The sequence below is a fragment of the Eptesicus fuscus genome, chromosome 2, assembly GCF_027574615.1.
Source record: "Eptesicus fuscus isolate TK198812 chromosome 2, DD_ASM_mEF_20220401, whole genome shotgun sequence".
Taxonomy (NCBI): Eukaryota; Metazoa; Chordata; class Mammalia; order Chiroptera; family Vespertilionidae; genus Eptesicus; species Eptesicus fuscus.
Genome location: NC_072474.1, coordinates 19,033,700 through 19,058,537, shown reverse-complemented (window position 1 = coordinate 19,058,537; position 24,838 = coordinate 19,033,700). Strand labels below are relative to the sequence as shown.

The 24,838-nt window shown below is 42.0% G+C and overlaps 1 protein-coding gene across 1 annotated transcript in view; it reads right to left on the bottom strand.

The window, feature by feature from the left end:
- The window catches only part of C2H10orf67 (chromosome 2 C10orf67 homolog), a 112,976-nt gene that overhangs the window by 74,831 nt on the left and 13,307 nt on the right, over positions 1-24,838 (bottom strand). The window contains exons 2-5 of the mRNA XM_054724761.1: positions 18,908-19,028; positions 12,837-12,980; positions 10,406-10,480; positions 8,411-8,470 (exon numbers count right to left, since the gene is read on the bottom strand). Coding sequence (XP_054580736.1) covers positions 8,411-8,470; positions 10,406-10,480; positions 12,837-12,980; positions 18,908-19,028 — 400 coding nt within the window. The remainder of the gene's footprint in view (positions 1-8,410; positions 8,471-10,405; positions 10,481-12,836; positions 12,981-18,907; positions 19,029-24,838) is intronic.

The window sequence follows — 24,838 nt, the reverse complement described above, 5'->3', positions numbered from 1 at the left end:
GATTCCCCTAATGCCTCCAGTTCAGAGGGAGCTGGACTGTGTAAGTTCATGTGCTGGCCCTTTAAGAGGGACTGCCTGAGTCTCCAGCAGCCTCTGTCACTCAGCCATTATTCCAGCTGGTTTTTACAGCCCAGAGTTACAGGAATTTCTCTTCCCGGCTCTGGAACCATGGGCTGGGGGTCTGGTGTGGGACTGCGATTAAGAGAAAAAGAAAAATCCAGAAATACTATTTTCCTTCCATGTGGAGTGATATCCTCCACTCAATTACCTGATTATGATCTTGAAAGAAGAAAGGTGGTCACATCCTGGCCATCCCCTTCTTTTCCCTTCTCTTTGGGATAAGCACTGCAGGAGCATACGCCCTGCCCTGGCAGGAAGAGATCTACCCAGCCACTGCTGCCTGTGATGGGAGTCAAGTCGGCCCGATTCTGGGGTTTGGCACTGAGTAGCCTGTTTTATCAGTACAACAGATGATCTTTATTTATTTTATTAGAGGCCTGGTGCATGAAATTTGTGCCCGGGGTTTGGAGGGGGTGCCCTCAGCCCAGCCTGCACCCTCTCCAATCTGGGACCCCTTGGGGGACGTCTGACTGCTAGTTTAAGCCTGATCCTGCGGATGGGGCCTAAACCGGCAGTTGGACATCCCTCTCACAATTTGGGCCCACTGGCTCCTCACTGCTCAACTGCCTGCCTGCCTGATCACCCCTAACTGCACCCCCTGCTGGCCTGGTCACCCCCAATTACACCCCTGCTGGCCTAGTTGCCCCCAACTGCCAACCCCCCACCAGCCTGGTTGCCCCTTACTGCCCCCCCCCCTGCCAGCTTTGTGGCCCCCAACTGCCTCCCCCGCTGGCCTGGTCACCCCTAACTCCCCCTCTAGCCTGGTCAACCCTTACTGCCCCCCTGCTGGCCTGGTTGCCCCCCACTGCCTCCCCTGTGGGCCTGGTTGCCCCACGCAGCAGCCTGCTATTCAGTCATTTGGTTGCCCCTCCCTAACCCCCCTGCCAGCCTGTTCGCCCCACGCAGCCTGTTCAGTTGCGATGGTCGCTTAGGCTTTTACATATATAGATTTTATTTTTCAACTGGCCTAGAACCTGGGTGGGAAAGCGGGGAGTTATTTATCAAGTGTCATCACCACTCCAAATATTTATCTTTCAAGTTTGCAAATCTGAGCATGTTGTGAAAACTGCTTAGAAGTCTTCGATGTCTTCAAGATAAAATATTAATTCCTTAGCTTCACTTTCCTGTGTCACTTCTCACCACTTTCTCCAGCCCTCTCATCTTCCAAACATACCCAACCATTTACAGTTGCCTGACTTGACCTTGCACTTTATGCCTCTATACTGTTAAATAGGACACTTCCTTATCTTCCTCCCATCTTCCTTCAGCTAGCCAAATATTCATCTCTGCCTTCCTCTCTCTTTAAAAAGTCAATCTACACTAATAAAAGAGAAAGATGCAAATTGACTGTACCTCAGTAAGGGGGAGAGATCAACCAAGGGACTTGTGTGCATACATATGAGCCTAATCAATGGACACAGATAACAGGGGGGCGGGGCATGACTGGGGGGTAGGGGATGATGGGGGGATAAGGACACATATGTAAAATAATAATAATAATAAAATAAAATAAAATAAAATAAAATAAAAAGAAAGTGTGAGATAACCGGAACCACGAGAACACCTGAGAACGTCTTTCCTGCCATGCTAGCAGTCATCAGCAAGACGGTAAGATTAACTGGGGTAGCCGAAACCGGTTTGGTTCAGTGGATAGAGCGTCGGCCTGCGGACTCAAGGGTCCCAGGTTCGATTCCGGTCAAGGGCATGTACCTTGGTTGCAGGCACATCCCCAGTAGGGGGTGTGCAAGAGGCAGCTGATCGATGTTTCTCTCTCATCGATGTTTCTAACTCTCTATCCCTTTCTCTTCCTCTCTGTAAAAAAATCAATAAAATATACAAAAAAAAAAAGAGATTAACTGGGGCTAAAGGGGAAGTATTTTGGACTTATGTTTCTAATCCTTCATGGGTTGGAGCCTTTAGATGGGCTAACAGCAAGAAACCCGTGAAAAATACACATGGTGTCAAAACAAGCCAGAGGAAAAGCATTTGGGCAAAAAAAAAAAAAAAAAAAAAAAATGAAAAAGGACTCCAAGTCAAATTTATAGAAAATATTCCTTTACTAACTTTTGGTCGAGAATATGTTTGTATATTTTCAGAAAATAACTCCAAGACCATGTGGATTCCTGCAATAGAGAGGAATTGACAGGACTGCTCCAGCCATGAAGACAGAAGAGAAACACTCCAGAGATGGAAGACACTGACAATGCCTTGCCATACTAGCAGACAGCAGTTGTGCACCGCTGAAGGATGCCCAGGACTAAACCAGAGACGGTCAGACCTGCATCACTACCATTTGTCCACCACCCAGAACTGAAATATCATTGCTGACATGTACACATAAGGAAATGTTCGACATTGAAATTGAGACTCAAAAGAACTGTTGGCCCAGAAAGAAACTCACTACAGACTGATTCATTTGCCTCCCAGCAAATAACCATTATGGCTTGTCTCATTTTTGGTTCTTATAAGTATATTTCCTGTATCACATGATCTCACGCATCTAAGGGAAATAATGAACAACATAAGCTGAAGAACAAAAACTGACCTGGCAACAGGGAAGCATCAACCAGACTGTCAAACCTCAGAGGGAAGGCAGGGGAGGGTGGGGGAAAGGGGGAGAGATCAACCAAAGGACTTGTATGCATACATATAAGCCTAACCAGTGGTCATAGACAACAGGGGGGTGGGGGCATACGTGAGGAGGGGTTCGGGATGGGAACAGGGGGATGAGGACAATTATGTGACACCATAACCAATAAAGAAATTTTAAAAACAAACAAACAAAAAAACATTTTTAAAAAAGTCAATCTACACTAATAAAAGAGAAAGATGCAAATTGAGTGTACCTCTGCTATGCCCACCAGCCAATCAGGAATGAGTATGCAAATTAACCTGAAAAGATGGCAACAGCCCCGCCCCCCAGTCGCTCCGAGCCTGTGGGAGAAGCCACCCACCCCGCAGTCCCCGGGCACCAGTACCTGGGGCTGGCTATGGCCCGGGAGACGAAGACGCCTCTCACCCCGTGGCCCCAGGTGCCAGCACTTGCAGCTGCAGCCCAGACGAAGCCACCTGCCCACCATCCCCTGCGGCTGCAGTTAGCCTGGACGCCTATGGCTGACCAGAGGGAGGGAATCCTGGGTCCCGGGTGTGCGGCCGAGGCAGAGGTGGTTAGGGACAATCAAGCCAGCAGGGGAGCAGTTAGGGATGATCAGGCTGGCAGGCAGTCCAGTTTGTGTGCTCAGTACCCAGTAGGAGTTGTGCAGGAGGCAGCCAATCAATGATTCTCTCTCCTTTTCCCTTCCTCTCTGAAATCAATAAAAAAAAAAAAAAAAAAATAATATATATATATATAAATATATAAATATATATATATATAAAAGCAAAGATATTTTTGAGAGACATAATGAAAAAAACTTAAACTTATTAGATACTAAAATGTTATAATTCTAAAGAAAAACATAATTCTAAAAATATTAAATACAAAAATGCAATGGAGGGTCACAACACTGCATAGATAATGTTAACATAGAGCAACAAAATAGCACAAGTAGCCTGGAGATAACCCTTATTGTTGATATATGATGAGGAGGCCATTAGGCTGAGGTGGTTCTAGTACCTTAGCAGTCTAACCAAACCAAAGCCAGCAAATGCCTTAAAGTTAAGAAATAAAAAAACTAAGGACAACCAGTCACAAACAGGCAACTAGGCTTTTTCAAATAAGGTAAATACTCAAGTTCTTGCCAAAGTTCCCTTGATTTGCTCCCACCTTTTCTCTATGTGGGTCCTCCCCATAGCTCCTATTTGTGGAGCACTCCTAGCCCCTCCCCACTGGGCACTGCCATACTCAGATAGCTTGGTGCTCAGTAAACTCCTAAAAATTTTAATATGCCCAACTCGACTTATCTTTAAACATGAGAAAAACATCATAAATCAATAAAAAATGCAACGATATTCACTAAATGATGTTGGAAAAATTGGTTATTAATTTGAAAGCTAGCAACAGTTCTCCCTGACTTTTACTCCTTCTTTCCAAGAGATTTTTATAAGCTCTTAAATCCCCTTATTAAATCCTTGTTTGAGATACTTAGAGTATTTTCTGTTATCTTATTTGAATCTAAACTGATACATTTCTAGAAAAATATCTTAGTTTATCTGTAAATGTAAATATTATAATACCACACAAGAAATTGCTTTTAAAGTTAAATGGATTTAGACACTTGCTCCATAGCTGAAAAAGTACGTGTACCTGTATCCTTAACTGGACTCTAGGGGGCAGCAGAGATTTATTCACACAATCAAAAGTTACATCTTTTTTAAAAAACTTACCTTTATTGTTGAAAGTATTACAGAGGTCCCTCCTTTTCCCCGATTGACCTCTTCTAGCCTGCACCCCAAAGCTGCATCTTAACCAAAAGTGTACACTGTGGTTGTTCTTTTCAATGCTCTTCTGCTCTTTCTTATGACTAAGCCTTAATTAACAAACTGGGTGGCCAGGATTAGGAAGGTTGTCTGAGGCCATGCCAAAAAGCCAAAGCAAAGATTCAAATAATCACGTTTGTGTCATTAAACCAATTCTTAAAGTAGATAAGCCAACTAACCACAACTAACATTCTGTTGGCTAAGCATACTTAACCAGCACATATTAGTATGAAAAACTGATGACTATAAAGCACTTAAATCATTTTAGGACTTTCTACTCCTGTAAGTACAAAAAGTATAAATAAAGAACCAAAGTCACTTAGCCACATTTTTAGAACATTTCATTCACATTAGAAGTATACTAGTATCCCAGAAATGGTTGAAGACAAAAGACTATGAAAGCATGTTCAAAAATTCATGGAACTCTGACTCACCCTCCCACTGTAAACAACAAAAATTCTGGGTAAGGTAAGTAAAATGCACCTAGAAGCTGACAAAGTAAGGGATGCTTGGGCCAAAATTAAGTGAATGTAGAAATCCAGGGAAGTATGAACAACATTGACAGAAACTGGCCTTCACTCTAGAGCCCTGGTTGGCAAACTGCGGCTTGCGAGCCACATGTGGCTCTTTGGCCTCTTGAGTGTGGCTCTTCCACAAAATACCACGGCCTGGACGAGTCTATTTTGAAGAAGTGGCGTTAGAAGAAGTTTAAGTTTAAAAAATTTGGCCCTCAAAAGAAATTTCAACCGTTGTACTGTTGATATTTGGCTCTGTTGACTAATGAGTTTGCCGACCACTGCTCTAGAGCATTGCTAAACGAGGTAAATTTCAACTTTGGTTTACACCTCTTTACCGGCACAGGGAAGATAAATTACCCAGGTCCTCCTCAGCATGTCAGTTCTAAGTAAGATTGAGACACCTAAGGGCTACCCTTCAATGTAAAAACAAACTAGAAGTAACCACTTTGAATGCTGTATCCCTCCTCCTCCATTGAAAGTGAAATTGCCTCTGTTGGAAAGTTGGGTCCAAATATAGGGAGGGAAAAAATCTCTTGAGTTTTATAAGCATAAGATGGCCCACACAGTTTTGAGGCCCAACTTCATACCTCTGGGTGGTTTAAAATACCTCAGGCTGAGGATTAGATTAAAATGGTTACAGATTCAGAAGCCTCACAAAGGCAAATATAAATATTCTCTAAACTATAACTCACTTCTATTCCAGGCCTCCAATAAATTCCCACAAAAATATGAGTTCACAAAAATCATGAAACCCAAAAGTAAAAGACATATCATGAATGACAGCCAGCACTTATCAGACACTCAAAGATGGAAGTTATGGAAATTGTGAAACACAGAATATAAATAAAAAATATTAAAAATGTTTATAGAAATAACCACACTGAAATTATGAGCAAAGAGTATGAGCCATAAAAAGAGAGTCAAATAGAATTTCTAGTAATAAAAAACGTAAGTGATATTTAAAAATTCAGTGAAAATGGATAAAATAGTAATAAAAATATTAAGGGGGTTTAAAATATAGGACAGCAACAAGGCATATATTATTAAGCCTTTATTCCAACTAATTCTTGAGTTTAAATGAAACAGACAAGGCCCTGGACAAATGTCTCACTATATCTAAATCAAAAGGAATAGAAAACCCAAATAGTCTTATAACCTTTAAGGAAATTGAATAAGTCCAAAATATGTCAATCAATCAATCTCTCCAGGCCCAGCTGGCTCCTCTGGCAGAAAAATTTCTAATCTTACACAAATGCTCCTAAGGAACAAAATGGGCATAACATTCCCAACTCATTTTGTGAAGCTGCCAGAACCCTGACAACAAACCCAATAAAGATGGGGGCGGGGGGGGGGGGGGCGGGCTGGGGGAGACTGAGGTGACCTCACTGATAAATGTAGATTTAAATTATCCTAAGCAAAATATTAACACACTAAATTCAACAACAAAGTTGTGTGTGTGTGTGTGTGTGTGTGTGTGTGTGTGTGTGTGTGTAAAGCCCTGGCCAGATAGCTCAGTCGGTTAGAGCACTGTCCCCATACACCAAGGTTTTGGAGTCAGGGCACATACAATTATCAACCAATGAATGCATAAATAAGTGGAACACCAAACTGATGTTTCTCTCTCTCTCTCTCCCTCTCCCTTTTTTTCCTCTCCCTCTAAAATCAATTTTAAAAATTAATAAAAAAGACATATTATGACCAAGTTGGGCTTATACAAAGAAAGGTTGATTTAACATTAAAAAATCAATTCATTTCACCACATTATTAATTATAAATAGGTTAAGAAAAAAATAATATGGCCTCTCAGTAGATGCATAAAACTCACATTTTATAAAATGAAAATGTAGTCATGATTTTCTTTAAAAGTCTCTTAGCAAAAGAAATAGCCAGAGAGTATCTACAGCAAGTACTATGCATAATGTTGAAACATTGTATTCATTCCCTGTAAGAGTAGATATAAAATAAGTATGCTTTCTGTCATCACTTTTATGAAATTGCTGACATTTGACCTTTTTGGCTCCCAAAGTGTCAATATTATAAGGTTCAACGTAATAAAATTTGATAATAATGACAGATGTCTTAAGGGCACTTTATCATATCTGAAATTTGCAATCAAGAGACAGAAAGCTATACACTTAAATACTAAGATAGGATAATTAAGGGAGAGAAAAAGATACCAACACCAAGGAGTATTATGAATAGGTGGAAGTGTTTACTTAACAAATGCTAATAATGCAATATCATGTGCCAGGCACTCTTTAAATGCTCCACAAAGATCAATTCATTTAATCCTCAGAACAAGCCTATGAGGCAGGTACTTTTGTGATCCTCATTTGACAGATAAGGAAACTGAGGCAGAGAGAGTCAATACTTTGCCTGAGGTCACATAGCAATTAAGTGCAGTGTCAGGATTTGAACCCATATGTTCTGACTCTGGAGTTCTTTTTCTAAAACTTACACCATGCTGCCAACCACAATGCTGTAACTGTTCTGCCAGAACCATTAGAGAAGAACTTATCCAACAAATGTACTTAAGGCATTGCTTGTTGGTGTGAGTGTAGGGATACTGTCCTGACTATCTATTTATTGCTGCTTAACACATCTCCCCAAACCTATCAGCTTAAACAACAACTATTTATTATGTTCATAAACACTGTGGGTCAGGGGATTAGGGCAGGCACCGCAGATGGCTTCTCTCTGCTTCATAATGTCTGGGTGGGAAGAATGAATGGTTGGAGACTGGATGACTTAAAGGCTGGACTCAGCTGGGCCTGTGCACCCAGTACCCCATGTAGACCCTCCAAACAGCTAGAGAGTCTCACACCATGGCAGCTGGAATCAGAGAGGGGAATCCAGGGAGCAAACATTCCAAAGGTATAAGGATGCATTTGCAAGGCTTCTTGCAACCTGGCCTCCGAAGTCGTGCAGCATCACTTCCTCCACACTCTGTGCTTATGACAAGTCACTGGGTCCAGCGGGATTCTGGGGAGGGGAATTATGCTCCACCTCTGGTGGGAGAGGAGCAAGGTGCATTGCAGAAGAGCAGGTGTGGGAAGACAGTGTCAAGGCCATCTTTGGAAACACAATTGGGCATAGACTCAGAATGCTGACAGAGCAGTCTTCCACTCTGCCATCCTTAGCACATCCAAAGGAGTAATCTATCCCAAAATGTATTTAAGAAATGGCTTGTTGGTGTGAGTGTCTCAGTCCTTGGTTTTAGGTTGGCTGCATCAATTCCAAGCATCAGAAGGAGATGTAACAAGGTCACACAAAGAAAAAGAAGGGTGTTTCCTCCTATGAGTCTTCTTTAATGAGAGGACACAACCTGCTCCCAAATGCCACAGCCAACTTACCTTCAGGTCCCATTGTTCAGGTGTCATGGGCAAGTGACCTTGTCCATGCGTATACCATAGCTGAAAAGGAAGTTGAGAAAGAAATTATTTAGCATTTTGTCTTGTACAGTAAGAAGGGCTTCTGCTGATTTAAAAAAAAAAAAAAAAAAAAAAGGAGATTCAGAGTGCAGAATCTCAGAGGGAAGCGGGGGAAAGGGGGAATAGAGGTAATCAACCAAAGAACTTGTATGCATATATGCATAACCCAGGGACACAGACAATAGAGTGGTGAAGGCCTGGGAGGGGGTTGGGGTAAGGGTGGGGATCAATGGGGGACATATATATTATTTTCAACAATAAAGATTTAAATAAATTAATTAATTATAATAAATAAATAAATAAATAAATAAATGGAGGAGGGAAAATGACTGTTGAGTGACCAACATCTGTCACAAATATAGGCAACCGTACATACATTTTGCAATTCTTCTTAAGTTATTTAAGAGAAAATAGCCAGGTTTATTACATATGTACATACTAGGATCCCATTGCAGGAAGATTCCTGCAAGTGGCTGCTGCCGCCACCGCCGCCCACCCTGCCTGCAGTTTCCCTCTGGCAGCCGCCTTGCTTTCTGCTTTCCCTCCCTCTTCTTTCTATGCTGTCTTCAGTCTTCACTCCTCCCTCCCTCAGCGTATGCAAATTAACTGCCATATTTGTTGAGTTAATTTGCATACTCGCTCTGATTGGCTGCGGGCATAGCGAAGGTACGGTCAATTAGCATTTTTCTCTTTTATTAGTGTAGATGGAAGTTCCATGAGAGTATGAGACCAGAGGGCAAATTGGGCAATTAAGGCTTATATGCCATTTTGAGCTGATTGCTAATTATGTACCAGGCACACTGCTAAGAGGCAGGGCATAGCAGTGAATAAGATAGACAACATCTGGCCCTCATAAGGCTTACAGTCTGGCACAGAACAGAGATTTATAATAAGCAATTATACAATTAAACACAAATGTGTTGTGCTATGAGAAATGCACAATTTGCTGTAAATAAATGTTTCTTTATAGAAACATATTGAAATGAAAGAAAAGATTAATAACTACTCTAAGAGGTACAAGGTCTTTACTAAACCTAAAGAGTAATCACTGAAAAATCATGATTTTTCCATTACGAAGGGGAGTGAAGCACTAGTGTGGCAGACAGTGTCCTTGTCATTAGAAAAGTTACTCTATCAAGAGTCAGAGACTGTTCACTGGGATTTACCATGGACCGATGAACTCTCTCTTAAGACCATCTGACCTGCTTCTATCCAAATGCAAGCTCACCATGCAATCTGGATTACTTCATCACCTGTCCAGGCACTTTGGATAACAGATTGGAATTCTCCAGTCTCTGAAAAGTTTTATCTGCTACCCCAAAGTGTTGTTTTGTTAAATTTAATGTGAGCATGAACAATCTTAGGCCTAATCCCTCTTCAGGAGCCTGAAAACTGAGAAAACAGATCTTCAAAGTAAAAACTGGACAACAAAAGGGGTTTTTATGGAAAGTAACCTCACAGGGTGATCTAATCATAACTTCCTAACTGGGCAGGGCATAGAGATAGTCACACCCAGGCTTTTATAACTTTTTAGTAAAGGGTTTATCTTTGCCTTAAGCAAGCCCTGGCCATTGTTTCTATGCATCTTGGTTAACACACCTTTGAAATAAACTTGAATCACCCTCAAGAAAGTACATAATCTCGTTAACTATCCTGCAATCCAATCCCCACCTTGCTTTTTCCCACCTCCAATAAATGCATAAATGAAGTTGCAAAACTGTTATGCTGCAGAGCATTTGAGATCTTGCTCCCCGGCATATGTCATCAATTTTGCTCAAATAAACCCTTATAAAAACTATCTACAGGTTTGAACTTTTTTACGTTGACATAATTCAGGCTGGGAAGCCAAAGTGAGCCCCACTCTATGCACTTCCAAGATATAAAGCTGGTCCTGCCCAGGACAGCACTAAGACCCACCTTGTACATTCCTCGGACTACAGCTATGGCATCTGACAACTGCTGATGGCAACATTTTCTAATTAATTCTTCATTCTGAAAACCAGAAATAAGTACAAGGAGCACCATGATATATTTCCAAAAACAACTCTCACACCTACTAGGGAGGAGCTCAATATAAAAATCATTCAAATCATCACAATCTCTTAAGAAATTCATTTTATTATTATTTCTCCTATGGTATAGCTCTTACAGCACATTCCATTTTTACTTACACTTAACCAAAAGCAATAATGTCCTTCTGGATAATTTGAAGATTTCATTTCATTTTACATATCAAAGTCTTTTTCGTATCTTCCTAGAACTGCTTTTAAAAGTAGTGAAATCTGCCGGAACCGGTTTGGCTCAGTGGATAGAGCGTCGGCCTGCGGACTCAAGGGTCCTGGGTTCGATTCCGGTCAAGGGCATGTGCCTTGGTTGTGGGCGCATCCCCGGTAGGGGGTGTGCAAGAGGCAGCTGATCGATGTTTCTCTCTCATCGATGTTTCCAACTCTCTGTCCCTCTCTCTTCCTCTCTGTAAAAAAATCAATAAAATATTAAAAAAAAAAAATTTAAAAGTAGTGAAATCTGCCCAACCAGTGTGGGTCAGCAGTTGAGCCTTGAACCAAGAAGCAAGAGGTCATGGGTTTGATTACCTGTCAGGGCACATGCCAGGGATGCAGGCTCTATGCCCAGTAGGGGGCATGCAGGAGGCAGCTGAATGATGATGTGTCTCACCTCATGATGTTTCTATCTCTCTATCACTCTCCCTTCCTCTCTCTCTAAAAATCAATAAAAAACATATTTCTTAAAAGTAGTAAAATCTGTTATCAATTCATATCCTCTTTTGCTCCTTCTACTTTTTGAATGAGACAAACTCATGGAAAAAAAAAATCTAGAGCAGCTAATCCATAAACTACTTATTTTCTGATCAAATAATTTAACCAGCTCTATTTAGGATAACAATGAAAGATACCAACTCTGATTCCAGCATGGACTATAAACAACAATAGGGTTTAGAATCAGGCAGAATTAGATTTCAATATCATTGTGCCATTTACTATTATCTGTCTGCCCTTAAGCAAGTTACTTAACCTTGGTAGCTCAGTTTCCATATTTGTAGATCAGGGATAAAAGTATTTCCATTTAGGGCTGAAACCGGTTTGGCTCAGTGGATAGAGCGTCGGTCTGAGGACTGAAGGGTCCCAGGTTCGATTCCGGTCAAGGGCATGTATCTCGGTTGCGGGCACATCCCCGGTAGGGGGTGTGCAGGAGGCAGCTGGTCGATGTTTCTCTATCATCGATGTTTCTAGCTCTCTATCCCTCTCCCTTCCTCTCTGTAAAAAATCAATAAAATATATTTAAAAAAAAAAAAGTATTTCCATTTAGGATTGTTAAGGGACTTGTGCTTAAAGGCTTAGTATGGTACTTAGAATGGTGTGGTCATCAATAGATGGAGAGCAGTGAGTGAAGGTCTGGGGGGTTGGTTAGAGGGAGGGGGTAGAGGGGGAAAAAGGGGAAACATCTGTAATACTTTCAACAATAAAGATAAAAATTTTAGCCGAAACCGGTTTGGCTCAGTGGATAGAGCGTCGGCCTTCGGACTGAAAGGTCCCAGGTTCGATTCTGGTCAAGGGCATGTACCTTGGTTGCGGGCACATCCCCGGTATGGGGTGTGCAAGAGGCAGCTGATCAATATTTCTAACTCTCTATCCCTCTCTCTTCCTCTCTGTAGAAAATCAATAAAATAAAATAAAAAGATAAAAATTTTAAAAATAAATAAAATCATTATCAGAAAAATTTTAAAAAACACCACAAAACAATAGATGGAGATGGGATTTTTGTTTTATAACAAATAAATAAGAGGGATTGATAATGACAGATAAGTATGCAGATTAATTTGACCATAGATTTTAAGAAATTCCTCAAAGCAGCAGAGTTTTCATGCCTTTATCTCCAAATGAGCCATTAAAGCACAAACAAGATCATATAAAATTGTGGCTAAGAGTCAAATCTCAATCATCAAGCTCTCTGGCTTGGAACCCAAACTGGTGATCCTGAGCAAGTCAATTAACATTTCTGTGCCTCAGTTTCCTCATCTATAAAAAAGGAATAATAATAATGCCTATTTCATAAGATTAATGTGAGGATTAAATAAATTTGTATACAGAGCACTTAGAAAAGTTCCTGACACATGGTAAAGCTACATGTATTATACGGCTATATGTAGCTCTGTGAAACTGTTATATGGGACACAACATATACAAATTATGTTGCCGTCAAAAATTGCTAAGTTCAAAATTGTAGTACATACATGTCTAAGCATAAGATCAGTCTACACAGAAAATGAAGGTAATGAAACAAACAAACAAACAAACAACAAAAAACACAAAGGAAATTAGAGACATTCTACCTGTTGATAGTGTCTTTCGATTGTTAGGATCCTGTCATGTAGAACAGCAAAGAGATTGAAAGACTCCTCTTTAATCCGGTCCTCAAACTTCAACTGAAGCAATTCTTTCAGGAACCCAAAATCTACCTGAAGGGATCTAATAGTCTAAAAACAGAAAAACATACATTATTGTAAAGAGTAAGGGATTGTGATGCCATGCCGGGTTCTGGGCATATAACCTTGGTACCTGACCTGGTCAGGAGATTGTCCTGCCTTTTAAGATTATCTGTCAAATACCCTTTATATTGGGAATTCCAATTAATCTGCTAAAGGAATATAAACTAATGGAATAAAGGAGAAGAAGTTCCTAGTGTTATAATAAGAGACTAGGAAAATTCTGGAACAAGTGGAATAGGGAAACTAAGATAATTAAACAGCAGTTTGCAGCCACCTAGTAAATCCTATCTTCCCTAAACCAAGGATACTTCTCCCCAAACAGAGGGTTAAATCACCATACTCAGGGAAACTCAAAAACAGAAATCCAATTAACTGCCATTTGCCAACCACACCCAAGGACAAACAAATTAAGAGAATAAATCCCCTATTGGTACAACAGCATAAAGCTGATGAATGTTCCATTGCTCCACCCCTAGGACCTGCCCTAAACACCCAGCCTTTAAAACCCCTGAAAATGAAGGTCCCAGCGTGCTCTCTCTCAGGAGAACACTCTGTGTCATTCCCCTCCTGCTGGGGTTCTTGTTCTGTCATCTAGAAGGGTTCAGGAATCTGGAGAAAGGCTATGTGTAACTTAAGTAAGAATCTAGAGATGAAAGATAATTTTGAAAGACATTGGGGGTCAGAGGAGCCTAGCTAAAGAAACTAAGTTCTCCTTGTCTCAGAACCCCTTGCTTTTTATTAACACAATTTGTCCTAAGGCAAGGTGAAGATATACACTTTAAAGGGTAGGGTTTCGTCTACAGAGTCCATTGTCAGATTGGAAGAATTACCTGCGGCTGTTCAGGGGTTTGGCCAACAGGAGGCAATAACATGTAGATTAAGATGCCCTGAGCTGTCTGGCAGCAAACAATCAATTTAATGCATCCTTTCCAGGTTTGGGGAAATGCCTTTAGCCATTCCAGCAGGCGATAACATATGTGACTCAGCCCTTGTTGAGTCCCCAAGTTCCATCAACCATTCAATGAAACTCTTGCAGTTATGACATGCTGGAATTGGCTTCCGGCACCCTCCCCTTCTCCTTCCCCCACAAGCATGTATCTCCTAAACTCTAAGGGACCCCACAAGACTTGCAGTCAGGGGAGCAATGAGCAGCAGCAGCTCATCCCATGCTACCCCCCTGAACCTGTCTCCAAGGCTCCCTTTTCTCAGACTTCCCAGTGAGCCAAGGCAGCTCAGCCTAGGCCAGTGATGGCGAACCTATGACACGCATGTCAGCACTGACACGCGTAGCCATTTCTGATGACACGCGGCCGCTGAGGCAGCCGCATGCCGAGTATGAAACATTTGCTGCTCCTGAGGATGAAACATTTGCAAAATAATGTTTTTTCCTCAAAGTGACACACTTCCCGAGTTATGCTCAGTTTTTTGGCGAAGTTTGACACACCAAGCTCAAAAGGTTGCCCATCACTGGCCTAGGTTCTCCTTCTTTCTTTCACTGTAGCCCTTCCTTCTTTCACTGTCTTAAGTATATTTTTTGCTGTGGTCAGTAAATTCATGCTTGTTTTTCTATACTTTGTCTCTTGATTGAAATCTTTCCTTCAAGAAGACTAGAACCACCCCAGCCAGTTTAGCTCAGTGGATAGAGCTGTGGACTGAAGGGTCCTTCCTCAGTTGCAGGCTCAATCCCTGGCTCTGGTCCTGTCCTGGGCATTTGTGGGAGGCAACCAATCGATGTGTCTCCATGTTTCTCTCTGTCTTTCCCTTTCACTCTCTCTAAAAATCAATGGAAAAATATCCTCGGGTGAGGATTAACAGAAAAATAAAAAGACTAGAACCAAGGCCTCCACGTCCCACAGGTAACACTAGTAATTTACTCTCATACAGAATAAAGTACAATGATCCTCTGTCATACCTCAAAGGTATAATAATTCTCAAGATGTGATTTTCAGATCAGAAAATCACATTTGTTATGAATCCACTAGCCAACCACTTAAATATATAACCAGTATATTGATTAGTTTCCATTTCGGGTTTTTTGTTGTTGTTGTTTGGGTTTTTTATTGTTAATCCTCACCCGAGGGTATTTTTTTCCATTGATTTCTTTTTTAGAGAGAGTGGAAGGAAAGGGGAGAGACACACAAAGAGAAACATCGATTGGTTGCCTCCTGCCCTGATGGGGCCAGGGATTGAACCTGCAACCCAGATATGTGACTGAGGGAAGGGGGGGACACACGATGCTCTTACCATTGGGCAAAACCGGCTAGGGCTAATTACGATATGTGATCATCAAAACACAATGTGTTTTTGTTTTCCACCATTCATTTGAATATATCCCTAGGTCATCTGCTCCTGAATAAAAACTTTAGGCAAGTCCATGACTTTTTGTTCATCCTTGGGAACAGAAAGTCCTACCATCACCCAAATCACAGCCTCAAAGTAGCTTTTGAAATATGACCACTATGAGTTAACATGACCACTTCAACTTCACTCATAGACAAGGCTTCTTTCTCCCTGTACTCCAAGCTAAAGACAGTCATTGGCAGCTAGCTGCCTGTCTTCAAGGAAAGGAGGTGAGAGTTCTCCCTCACCTCTTCTCCCACACTCAGCTGCTGTGTCTCCAACATGGACAAGGCAGAAGGGATAAAGGAGCATGGCCGCTCCTACCTGGTGGGGTGGCTGGCAGGTCACCAAGGACTGGCAGGTAGGGGGAACTAACTCTTCTTCCCTTGGGCACTGACATAGCTTCTCTAGAGACGGCCAGGACCCTCTCCTGTGGATGCATGTTGACTTAAGCAAATGCTTCTCTACTCTGGTGACCATTGTTACTCCTTCTTCAGCTCCTATGAATCTGGGGTTCTCCTTTCCCCTCTCTCTGCTATTGGGTGTCCTCTGTCCTTCTAGATCACTCTTCTGGATAGGACCCAGAATGACCTCACATTAGCTAACATCCTCTCTCTCTCTCTCATAGACCACATATGGTCTATGGAAAAAAGTCACACATCCCTCACCTCAACCACTCTGAAGTGTAGACTGATCCCAACTTAGCCATGCCATCTTCTTGTCACAGCCCACGTTAACTTCCTTGCACACGGATCAAGCACAATACAGCAAACACTTCAAGTTCCATTGAAGCCTGCCTTACTAGCTGTCAGTTGAGGAAGATCACATCTGCTACCCTCTCCCCGACAAAGATCATAGCAATAGTGTTTTCTTAAGAAACCACTTCAACGATTTTTCCTCTTCATCTCCTGATCCCCTTTTTCATTACCCTTGATCTGATTCAAGAGCTAAGAGTCACTGGTCTTATGTGCAACACTTCCTTTGAAAAGTCTACAAATGGGATCTAACTCACACTCACTTTGGAATTTGACACGTGGTATTAGCATCTTGGGAAGAATCTCATTTTAGTATCCTCATACTCTGTGCAGGGTTTCATTTTACAGGTGAAGATATCAAGGCTTTGAGAGGTTAAGTGACTAACTAGTCTAACTTTATGTGGCCAGTAAGTGGAAGGCCCAGATCTGGACAGACACTGACTCATATTCCTTTCTCTTTATATCATGCTGTCAACTTATAAAGCACTTGGTCTGGCCCTGCCAAGGCATTAGGGGTGAGTTAATGAAATGTTTGACCAAATATAGCAGGCTAATTTTTAAGTTGATAATTTTGTATGACCCGCAAATGATATTATAAACATCCAAATGGCCTGTGGCAGAGGAATGGTTCCCCACCCCTGTTATAAAGAGTACTATGCTGAGGAATCATTAAAAAAATATATCCTAGAGCAAGTGAAGTCTTAAGAAACTCCTTAAATTGCAGGAACAAGCTGGGATGACTTTGTCTTAAGAACCAGCCCAGGTGTGCTCTTCTGAATAATAAATTTAATTAAGAAATAAGTTTATGCCGAAACCAGTTTGGCTCAGTGGATAGAGCGTCGGCCTGCGGACTCAAAGGTCCCGGGTTTGATTCCGGTCAAGGGCATGTACCTTGGTTGCGGGCACGTCCCTAGTAGGGGGTGTGCAGGAGGCAGCTGGTCGATGTTTCTCTCTCATCGATGTTTCTAACTTTCTATCCCTCTCTCTTCCTCTCTGTAAAAAATCAATAAAATATATTTTAAAAAAAAAAGAAATAAGTTTAAAAAAACCCAGCCCTTATAGACTACTTGTTCTGAAGAAAGGAGGCACAGGGATCCTGGTGTGGTCAGACAAACTGCTGCTGAACCACAGACTCCCACAGATACTGTAAACTCAGATACAATATGAGCAAAACACAACAACTCGAAGATGCTGGAGAATAAAAAGGAAGGGGGTGGGCGGGAGAAGGAGGAAGAAGTGAAGTGGTAGACAGTGCATGTGAACTGTGTCTTTAAGAAGGTGCCCAAAAGCTGCCACACAACATTTCCATCTAAATTCTACTGATCAGAACTTAGTCGTTTGGACATTCCTAGTTGCAAGAGAATACAGTTATAAACTTTCCTGAAGGCATTAAAAAAGACAACAAATTGGCAAGTATGTAGAAAAAGGGACAGCCTCAGAAATTACTAGTGGGAGTGCAAATAGGTGCAATCTCTGCAGAACAGTTTGGCAATATCCTTAAAATGACTAATGCATACATCCTCTGATTCAGAAATTCCACTTTGCAGAATTTACACCACATGCCTGGCCAGCATGGCTTAGTGGTTGAGCATCGACCTATTAACCAGGAGGTCATGGTTTGATTCCCGGTCAGGGCATATGCTGGGATTGTGTGGGGTGTGCAGGATGTAGCCATCAGTGATTCCCTCTCATCATTGATACTTCTATCTCTCCTTATCTTTTCCTCTCTGAAATCAATAAAAACATATATATATTTTTAAAATGTCCATGCCCGGCTGGTTTGGCTCAGTGGATAGAGCATCAGCCTGCAGACTGAAGGGTCCCAGGTTCGATTCCAGTCAAGGGCACATGCCCAGGAGGCAGCTAATTAGTGATTCTCTCTCATCATTGATGTTTCTATCGCTCTCTCCCTTCCTCTCTCTGAAATCAATAAAAATATATTTTTTTAAAATGTCTATCAATAGGGGGATAGCTAAATAAATTATGCATTTTATGATATGATGTACTTGTGAATATGGAATGATTTTCAAGTTCTATTGTTAAGTGAAAAACCAGAAACAAAATACATGAGTATTTATAGTAGTAGTATGCTATCCCATGTGACAGTTTTATTGACTAGCGATTTTAATATTAACCCTTGATATCTGATATATATGAAATGTTTTATTTCTTTTTTGTTTGTTTTTTAAATATATTTTTATTGATTTCAGAGAGGAAGGGGGAGGGACAGAGAGATAGAATAGAAACATCAATGATGAGAGAGAATCATTACTTGGCTGCCTCCTGCAGGCCCCCTAATGGGGACTGAGCCCACAACCCAGGCATGTGCCCTTGACCAGAATCAAACTCAGGACCCTTCAGTCTGCAGGCTGATGCTCTGTCCACTGAGCCAAACCATCTAGGGCAAATGTTTTATTTCTTTACAATCAAAAAAGGTCCCCCCAAAAAATGGGTCCAAAGGCACTATTTCACAAAACTGTATGTTGGGTAACACAGTTATTCATTATATTGTTCTCTACATTCTACAATTTTTAAAAAGTATTATACATAGAGAATGTTCACAGATGTCAAAAGAATTCCAAAGAGAGTAACAAAACATCTCATTAAACAACATATATAAGCACAACATTAATATTACATAATTATAAGTTTTGGTTCATATCGATAATTTTTAAAAGCACAACTGTCATCTAATTCAGTTTGTAAAAGATGCTAATATTTTAAATTTTTTGATCATTTCAATTCTGTCACGGAAAGAGACCTAAAGGCAATGAATACTTTTAAAAATCATTCCAGAAGTTTCAAATTAATCCAGATTACCTGCACTAGTTTTTGTGTAGATGAGCTTAGCTCTTTTAATGGCAAAATTTCACTGGAATCCGTTTGAGTAGCACGGTCTGTGCTGAAAAAGCCAACTTTCAAATCATCTGATATGTTACGTCTGAAAAAAAAAAGAATATTAAATGTGTTTTATGTAGTAGATATTTTCTTAAAATATGTATTAGTGAGTATATTTTTGTGTAAGTCACATTATGTTTTAAAGATTCAAAGGGGTTGATAAAGTGAGGAAACCTCTGAATTATCTATTGATAATTTGAGGTTTCACCAGGACTCTGCTGGATTATCCAATTCTCTGGACTGTGGCATTTTGCTCCACTGATACTCATTTCCATTTTATGAGATATTGTTATAATTGTAATTAGCTAATCCTATATAATAAAGAGGTAATATGCAAATTGACCCTCACGCCCTCACAAGATGGCTGCCTACAACTAGGCTGGCAGGGGGGTTAGTGAGGTATGACCAAATGACTGAACAGCAGGCTGCATGGGGTGACCAGGCCAATGGGGGGCAGTTAGGGGTGACCAGGCTGGCAGAGGGGGATAGTTGGGGGCAACCAGGCTGGCAGAGGGCACAGTAAGAGGTGACCAGGCCAGCGGGAGGGGTTAGTTAGAGGTGAGTGGGCTGGCAGGGTGTGGTGCAGTTGGGGGTGACCAGGACAGCCGGAGGGGCAGTTGGGGCAATTAGGCTGGCAGGGGGGGCAGTGAGGGGCAACTGGGCCGGCAGGGGGGCAGTTGGGGGCAACCTGGCTGTCAGCGAGAGGCAGTTAGGGGTGACCAGACCAGCAGGGGGGAGCAGTTAGGGGTGATCAGGCTGGCATGCAGAGGCAGTGAGGGATGATCAGGCAGGCAGGGGGGGCAGTTAGGGATGACCAGGAAGGCAGGCAGGTGAGCAATTAGGAGCCAGTGGTCCAGGATTGTGAGAGGGATGTCCGACTGCTGGTTTAGGCCCGATCCTTGGGATCCTGGATTGGAAAGGGTGCAGGCTAAGCTTAGGGGACCCGCCCCACCATGCATGAATTTCATGCACTGGGCCTCTAGTTTATTAATATTAATAATAGGAAGAGAGCAAAGGGAAGGCTAGACATTATAAACATGGCCATCTGGGCAGCTTCACGCTCCTCAGGGAACCCCCCGGTCCACTCCATGAAGATCACTGGGGAAAGGGGTCCAGCAAAGGTGCTTGTTTGTCAGTCTAGCCTGAGGAACAATGAATTGGCTAGGGTGTGGGCCCCATCAGAAGTGCATAAAAACTAGTTAAAATCCCCAAAGAGTTCACTCTCTCTTGGTTGGTTCTTGTTCTTGCTTGCTCTGTGACCTGTACTTGTCCATTGGCTCACCCGTTCTTCCTCCATAGCCATGTGGCCTTATGCAGCCACATGACCCAGGGCCATGCAGACCCCACCCACAGGATGCTGCGCTGGACTAGACTTTAATATGGAGCAGAAACTATGGGCAGTGGCCTTTATTCCAGCCCTGCTCAAGACACAGTTGGACTTCCTCCATGGTGAGAGGGAGTGAGATGGGACCTTGGAGGGGAACCCCCTTAACTTTACATCATCAGTAAAGCTTTACTGAAACCCCATCCTGTTGTGGCAGCCTCAGGACATTATTTTATTTGCGGCACTCTAAGAACTCCACTTCCAACGATAACAATTTCTATTTAAAAGCCCCATTTTAGTATATCACCTACTGTTTTGTGTGTGCTACCACTTGAAGTCATTATAAATTATGCACAGGAATGTCAAGTGAAAATACTTTAAGACAGTGGTTCTGTGATCTGAGGTCCCCTGGGGCTCCAAGACACTCAGAGAATCCACAAGGTCAAAATTATTTTCATAAAAACATTAAGATTTTGTTTGCTTCTTCCACTTTTATTCTCTCACAGGTGATGAGTGGAGTTTCCCAGGCTACAGGTTATGTGACTGCATGGCAGATTGAATGAGAATTCAGCTATCTTTCCTTAAGCCAGATATTGAAAAGACTTTCAAAAATGTAAAAAAAAAAAAAAAAAAAAAAAAAAAGTGACACTAGTTTCATTAAAGTCTTGTTTTGAAAAATACAGTTTGTTTTCCTTTAAAATGTGTTACTTATATTAACACAGAATTGACTTATCATTATTTTAAATAAATTTCTCCTTTTAGATGTGTAATATGATAACTGAATAAAGAGAACCTAAATTTTAAAGCTCTTTGAGGTCCCTAATAATTTTTAAGATCGTAAAGAGGTCCTGAAACCAAAACTTTGAGAACTGCTTCTTTGCAATGATCATGTAACTGTACTGTATTTGATTTTCAAACTCAATTCTTGAAAAATCTGAGCAGGGCAGAAGCAAGTATTTGTATACTCCTCCTACAGAGCTTTAACAACAGGCATCTCAAACAGTAACCAGAAGGCCAATATTCTGGATGCAACCTCTCTTTTAGAGATTGATCAAACTTACCACAGCTATCAATTTCTAAAATGTCAGCTAGCCCTGACAGTGTGGCTTAGTGTTTGAGCATCAGTCTAAGAACCGGAGGCCAGGTTTCAATTCATGGTCAAGGCACATACCTTGTAGGGAGTGTGGGGCATGCAGGAGGCAGCCAATCAATGATTCTCTCTCATAAGTGTTGTTTCTATCTCTCTCCCTCTCCCTTCCTCTCTGAAATCAATAAAAATATATTAAAAAATAAAATAAAACGTCAGCTAAAAAAGAAATCCATAAGAGCCCAGTAGAATTATCAGACTTTCAGTGCCAGCTCCGAAGACAGGGTGTCTGCGCTTCTGTCCTACACGGGGGTAAGAGGGAAGAGGCTTCCCGTGTGACTCTGGACATTGCCACACGTGGAAATGATGCCAAGAACTGCCATGGTCATCTAGTGACCACAGGAGGGTACAGCCAGAGGGGCAATGCCAGTGCATAGATGAGTTTTTTAAAAGATGGAAATAATTTTGACTGTTGACTTTTTTTAGCCATTGACTCAACTCTCTCTCTGTAAAAATCAATAAAAATATATCCTTAGGTGAGAATTATATATATACATAGTGTCCCCAAATAGGTATACACACATTTTGAATGCTTATAAAGGCAGTGTTTATTAAAATACACTTCACTTTAAAAATTGCGCTATCAGCTATTATAGTATGCATACATTTTGGGGGACACCCTGTATACGTACTGATGCTAGACCTCATCAACAGTATCATCTGGGCAGGGAGGGAGCATCAGCAATGTACCTCTTAATGTCAATGAAAATTTCTAGTGTTTTTCCACAGAAAACTGTATTTTAGATTTGGTTTAATTCATTGCAGGGGCCTGAGTGTCTCTGCACATTCTTTCTGGCCATGCCAAGAATGCAAAGCCCTGGCGGTGCTTTCCGCAGCCATTCTCCAGCGTGTGTTCACAGTGAGCACCCTTGAAAGAGGACATGACATTTTCCTTCTGCAAAACAAAATGTCTATGGTGTCAGGGATGGAGCTCAGCAACACGGTCTTCCCCTTTTCAAGGCAGGCCTGGCTGAGGCGAGCATTAAGTGTCTAATCGGTCAACAGCAAAGATCAATGCTGAGTCCCTACTAAGCCCCCAATATGGCAGTATTAACCAGTGCGGGGGTGGGGTGGGTGGCCAGCCCCCAGGTGGCAGGTTGATTCCTGGACCCACATTATAGGTCCTAGTAATCAAAGAGCAGAAGTGGAAGTGGTTTCTCTTGCCAACACACCTAGTAACCGACTCCTGGAATTGTTGCTTCCTGTCCCAACATCTTTATGATCTGCTAGTTTGGAGGTCTTAATTCTCGAGGGAAGAATGATTCCTCCCAGAAACACTTAACCAAAGGCAGAGAAAGTGGTCACTCCAAGGGCTGAAGTGAGTGCTTCCTATTACCAAGGGGCAAGTGGGTGACTGGTAGACAGTGGAGTCAGGGGAACGATGTTTGGAACCCAGGAGAATCTCTGGGATGCCTCCAATCATTTCCATGCTGAAGGGGAACAGAATGTGCTGCCCCCAAAATATGACTCTTGGGCATAACTCTTGGGCATTATCTTGGGCTGGTTGTTTTTAAGAAACAGCAGGCACAGGAGAAGCTCTGATAACTGAGTAGAAGTTGCCCTTTTGTAAGGGACATTTGCATTTATAAGAAAATCTCCATCTGCAAGGGTATCTCTAGGTACCGCATAGAAATGGGTGATTCAATATCTAGAAATTCACCAATAGAAAAGGCTCAGGCTAAAATCTGCATAACAACCATACCTAATTACCTCCCATAATTGGCTCCCCACTTCCCCCAACATCTTCTTTAGTCTTTAGCTGTAAATGGAATTGAAGGTGTTGACTTGGACTATTTTGGGGAATTACTTAGTTTTCCTGGGTATTGCCCATGTACTAGTATACAGAAGAAGGTATATATGTTTTTAATTTTTTTTTTTTCAAACAACAGAAACAAACTGGCAGAGCAACTTACAGCAGATACAGAAGGTCACCTTCCTAGAGATAACATCTGGGCCTCAATTGTATTTCAGCTCCAAGCCCAGAAAAGCATGTGACACCAGGACCAGTTGCAAGGACTAACAAACCCCCTGCCCTGTCACTGACCAATCAGTGGAGACCACGAACCAGAAGAGACACACCTAGAAAACTGATGAATATTCTGCTGAACCCTCCCCTAAGACTCCCAGAAGATCCCCACCAGCTAGAAAGAGATAAAAGCCTCAAGACACAGTACCCAGCATGTGCTCTCCCTCCGGGGAGCAGCTCACTCCATTCCCTTTTTCCTCTTCCCTCTCTTCTTCCCTCACAGGCATACATCTCCTAAACTCTAAGAATCCCCAGGACACTTGCAATGAGGGGAACAATGGTCAGCAGCAGCTGGTCCCAGGCTAATCCCCTGAACCTGTTCCTAAGACTTCCCAGAGAGGTAGGGCAGCCCAGCCTAGGCTGTCCCATTGCTTCTTCCATGCTAAACAATTCCTTGTTTTGCTGGCCCCAGTTTGAATAAACTTTCCCTCAGAGTCACCTGGATTCATGCTGAGAAATGTTTCCTGCACAAAGTCAGGAACCCACACACTCCCAGCCCTGTAGACAGACCCACTCAGGGCTAGGTCCTCTGTCTGGTAACACTCTTTCAGGAGGTCTTAATCTCAGCCTTTTGGGGTCACAACTACATTCTGCATTTGCAACTACAATACTGCGTAAGTCTTCTTTTACCATCTTACTTCCTTTTATTTCTTTATTATTTATTTATTTACTCCTTCTGCCTATTTTCAGATGGAGCAGCCTGCACTGCGTTCCATGTCACATCAAAATGACTATAGCTTGGAGCGCTGCTGCTCGGGGAAGACTCCAGAAAGGTCCTCACGAACCAACAAAAGATGGGCTGGAAGGTGCTCGTGTTCCTGAACTGAGATGTGTTTTCCATGTTTCTTTTAAAAAAAAGTTTTTTAAGAAAAAAATGTTAAAAGCATCAAGAAGAAAAACAAGTTACATGTATACATATATGTACATGTACGTGTGCATGCGCATGTACAAACACTCAAAAATGGGTTCCATTCTAACTGCCTTCTTTCACTTAATATCTGATCTTGACTATCTTCCACTTTCACTAAATAAACTTCAAGTACATCTGTTTCATTAGTTTCATAAAAAAATCTTACCTAATAAAACAGTAATATGCAAATTGACCGCACCTTCGCTACACCCATAAGCCAGCCCACCGGCCACGCCCACCGGCCACGCCCACCGGCCAATCAGAAGCAAATATACACGTTAAACCAGCAAAGATGGCGGGGGGAGAGGGCAGCACCCATGCCAGTGAGATCCAGCCATGATGGTTGACTGGGGCAGGCGGTTAATGCCCGCAGCCGTCTGCCTAGGTCCGCCATCACCGATCACAGACCGGGGCCCGCAGCCGCCTGCCCAGGTCCACGATCAGGG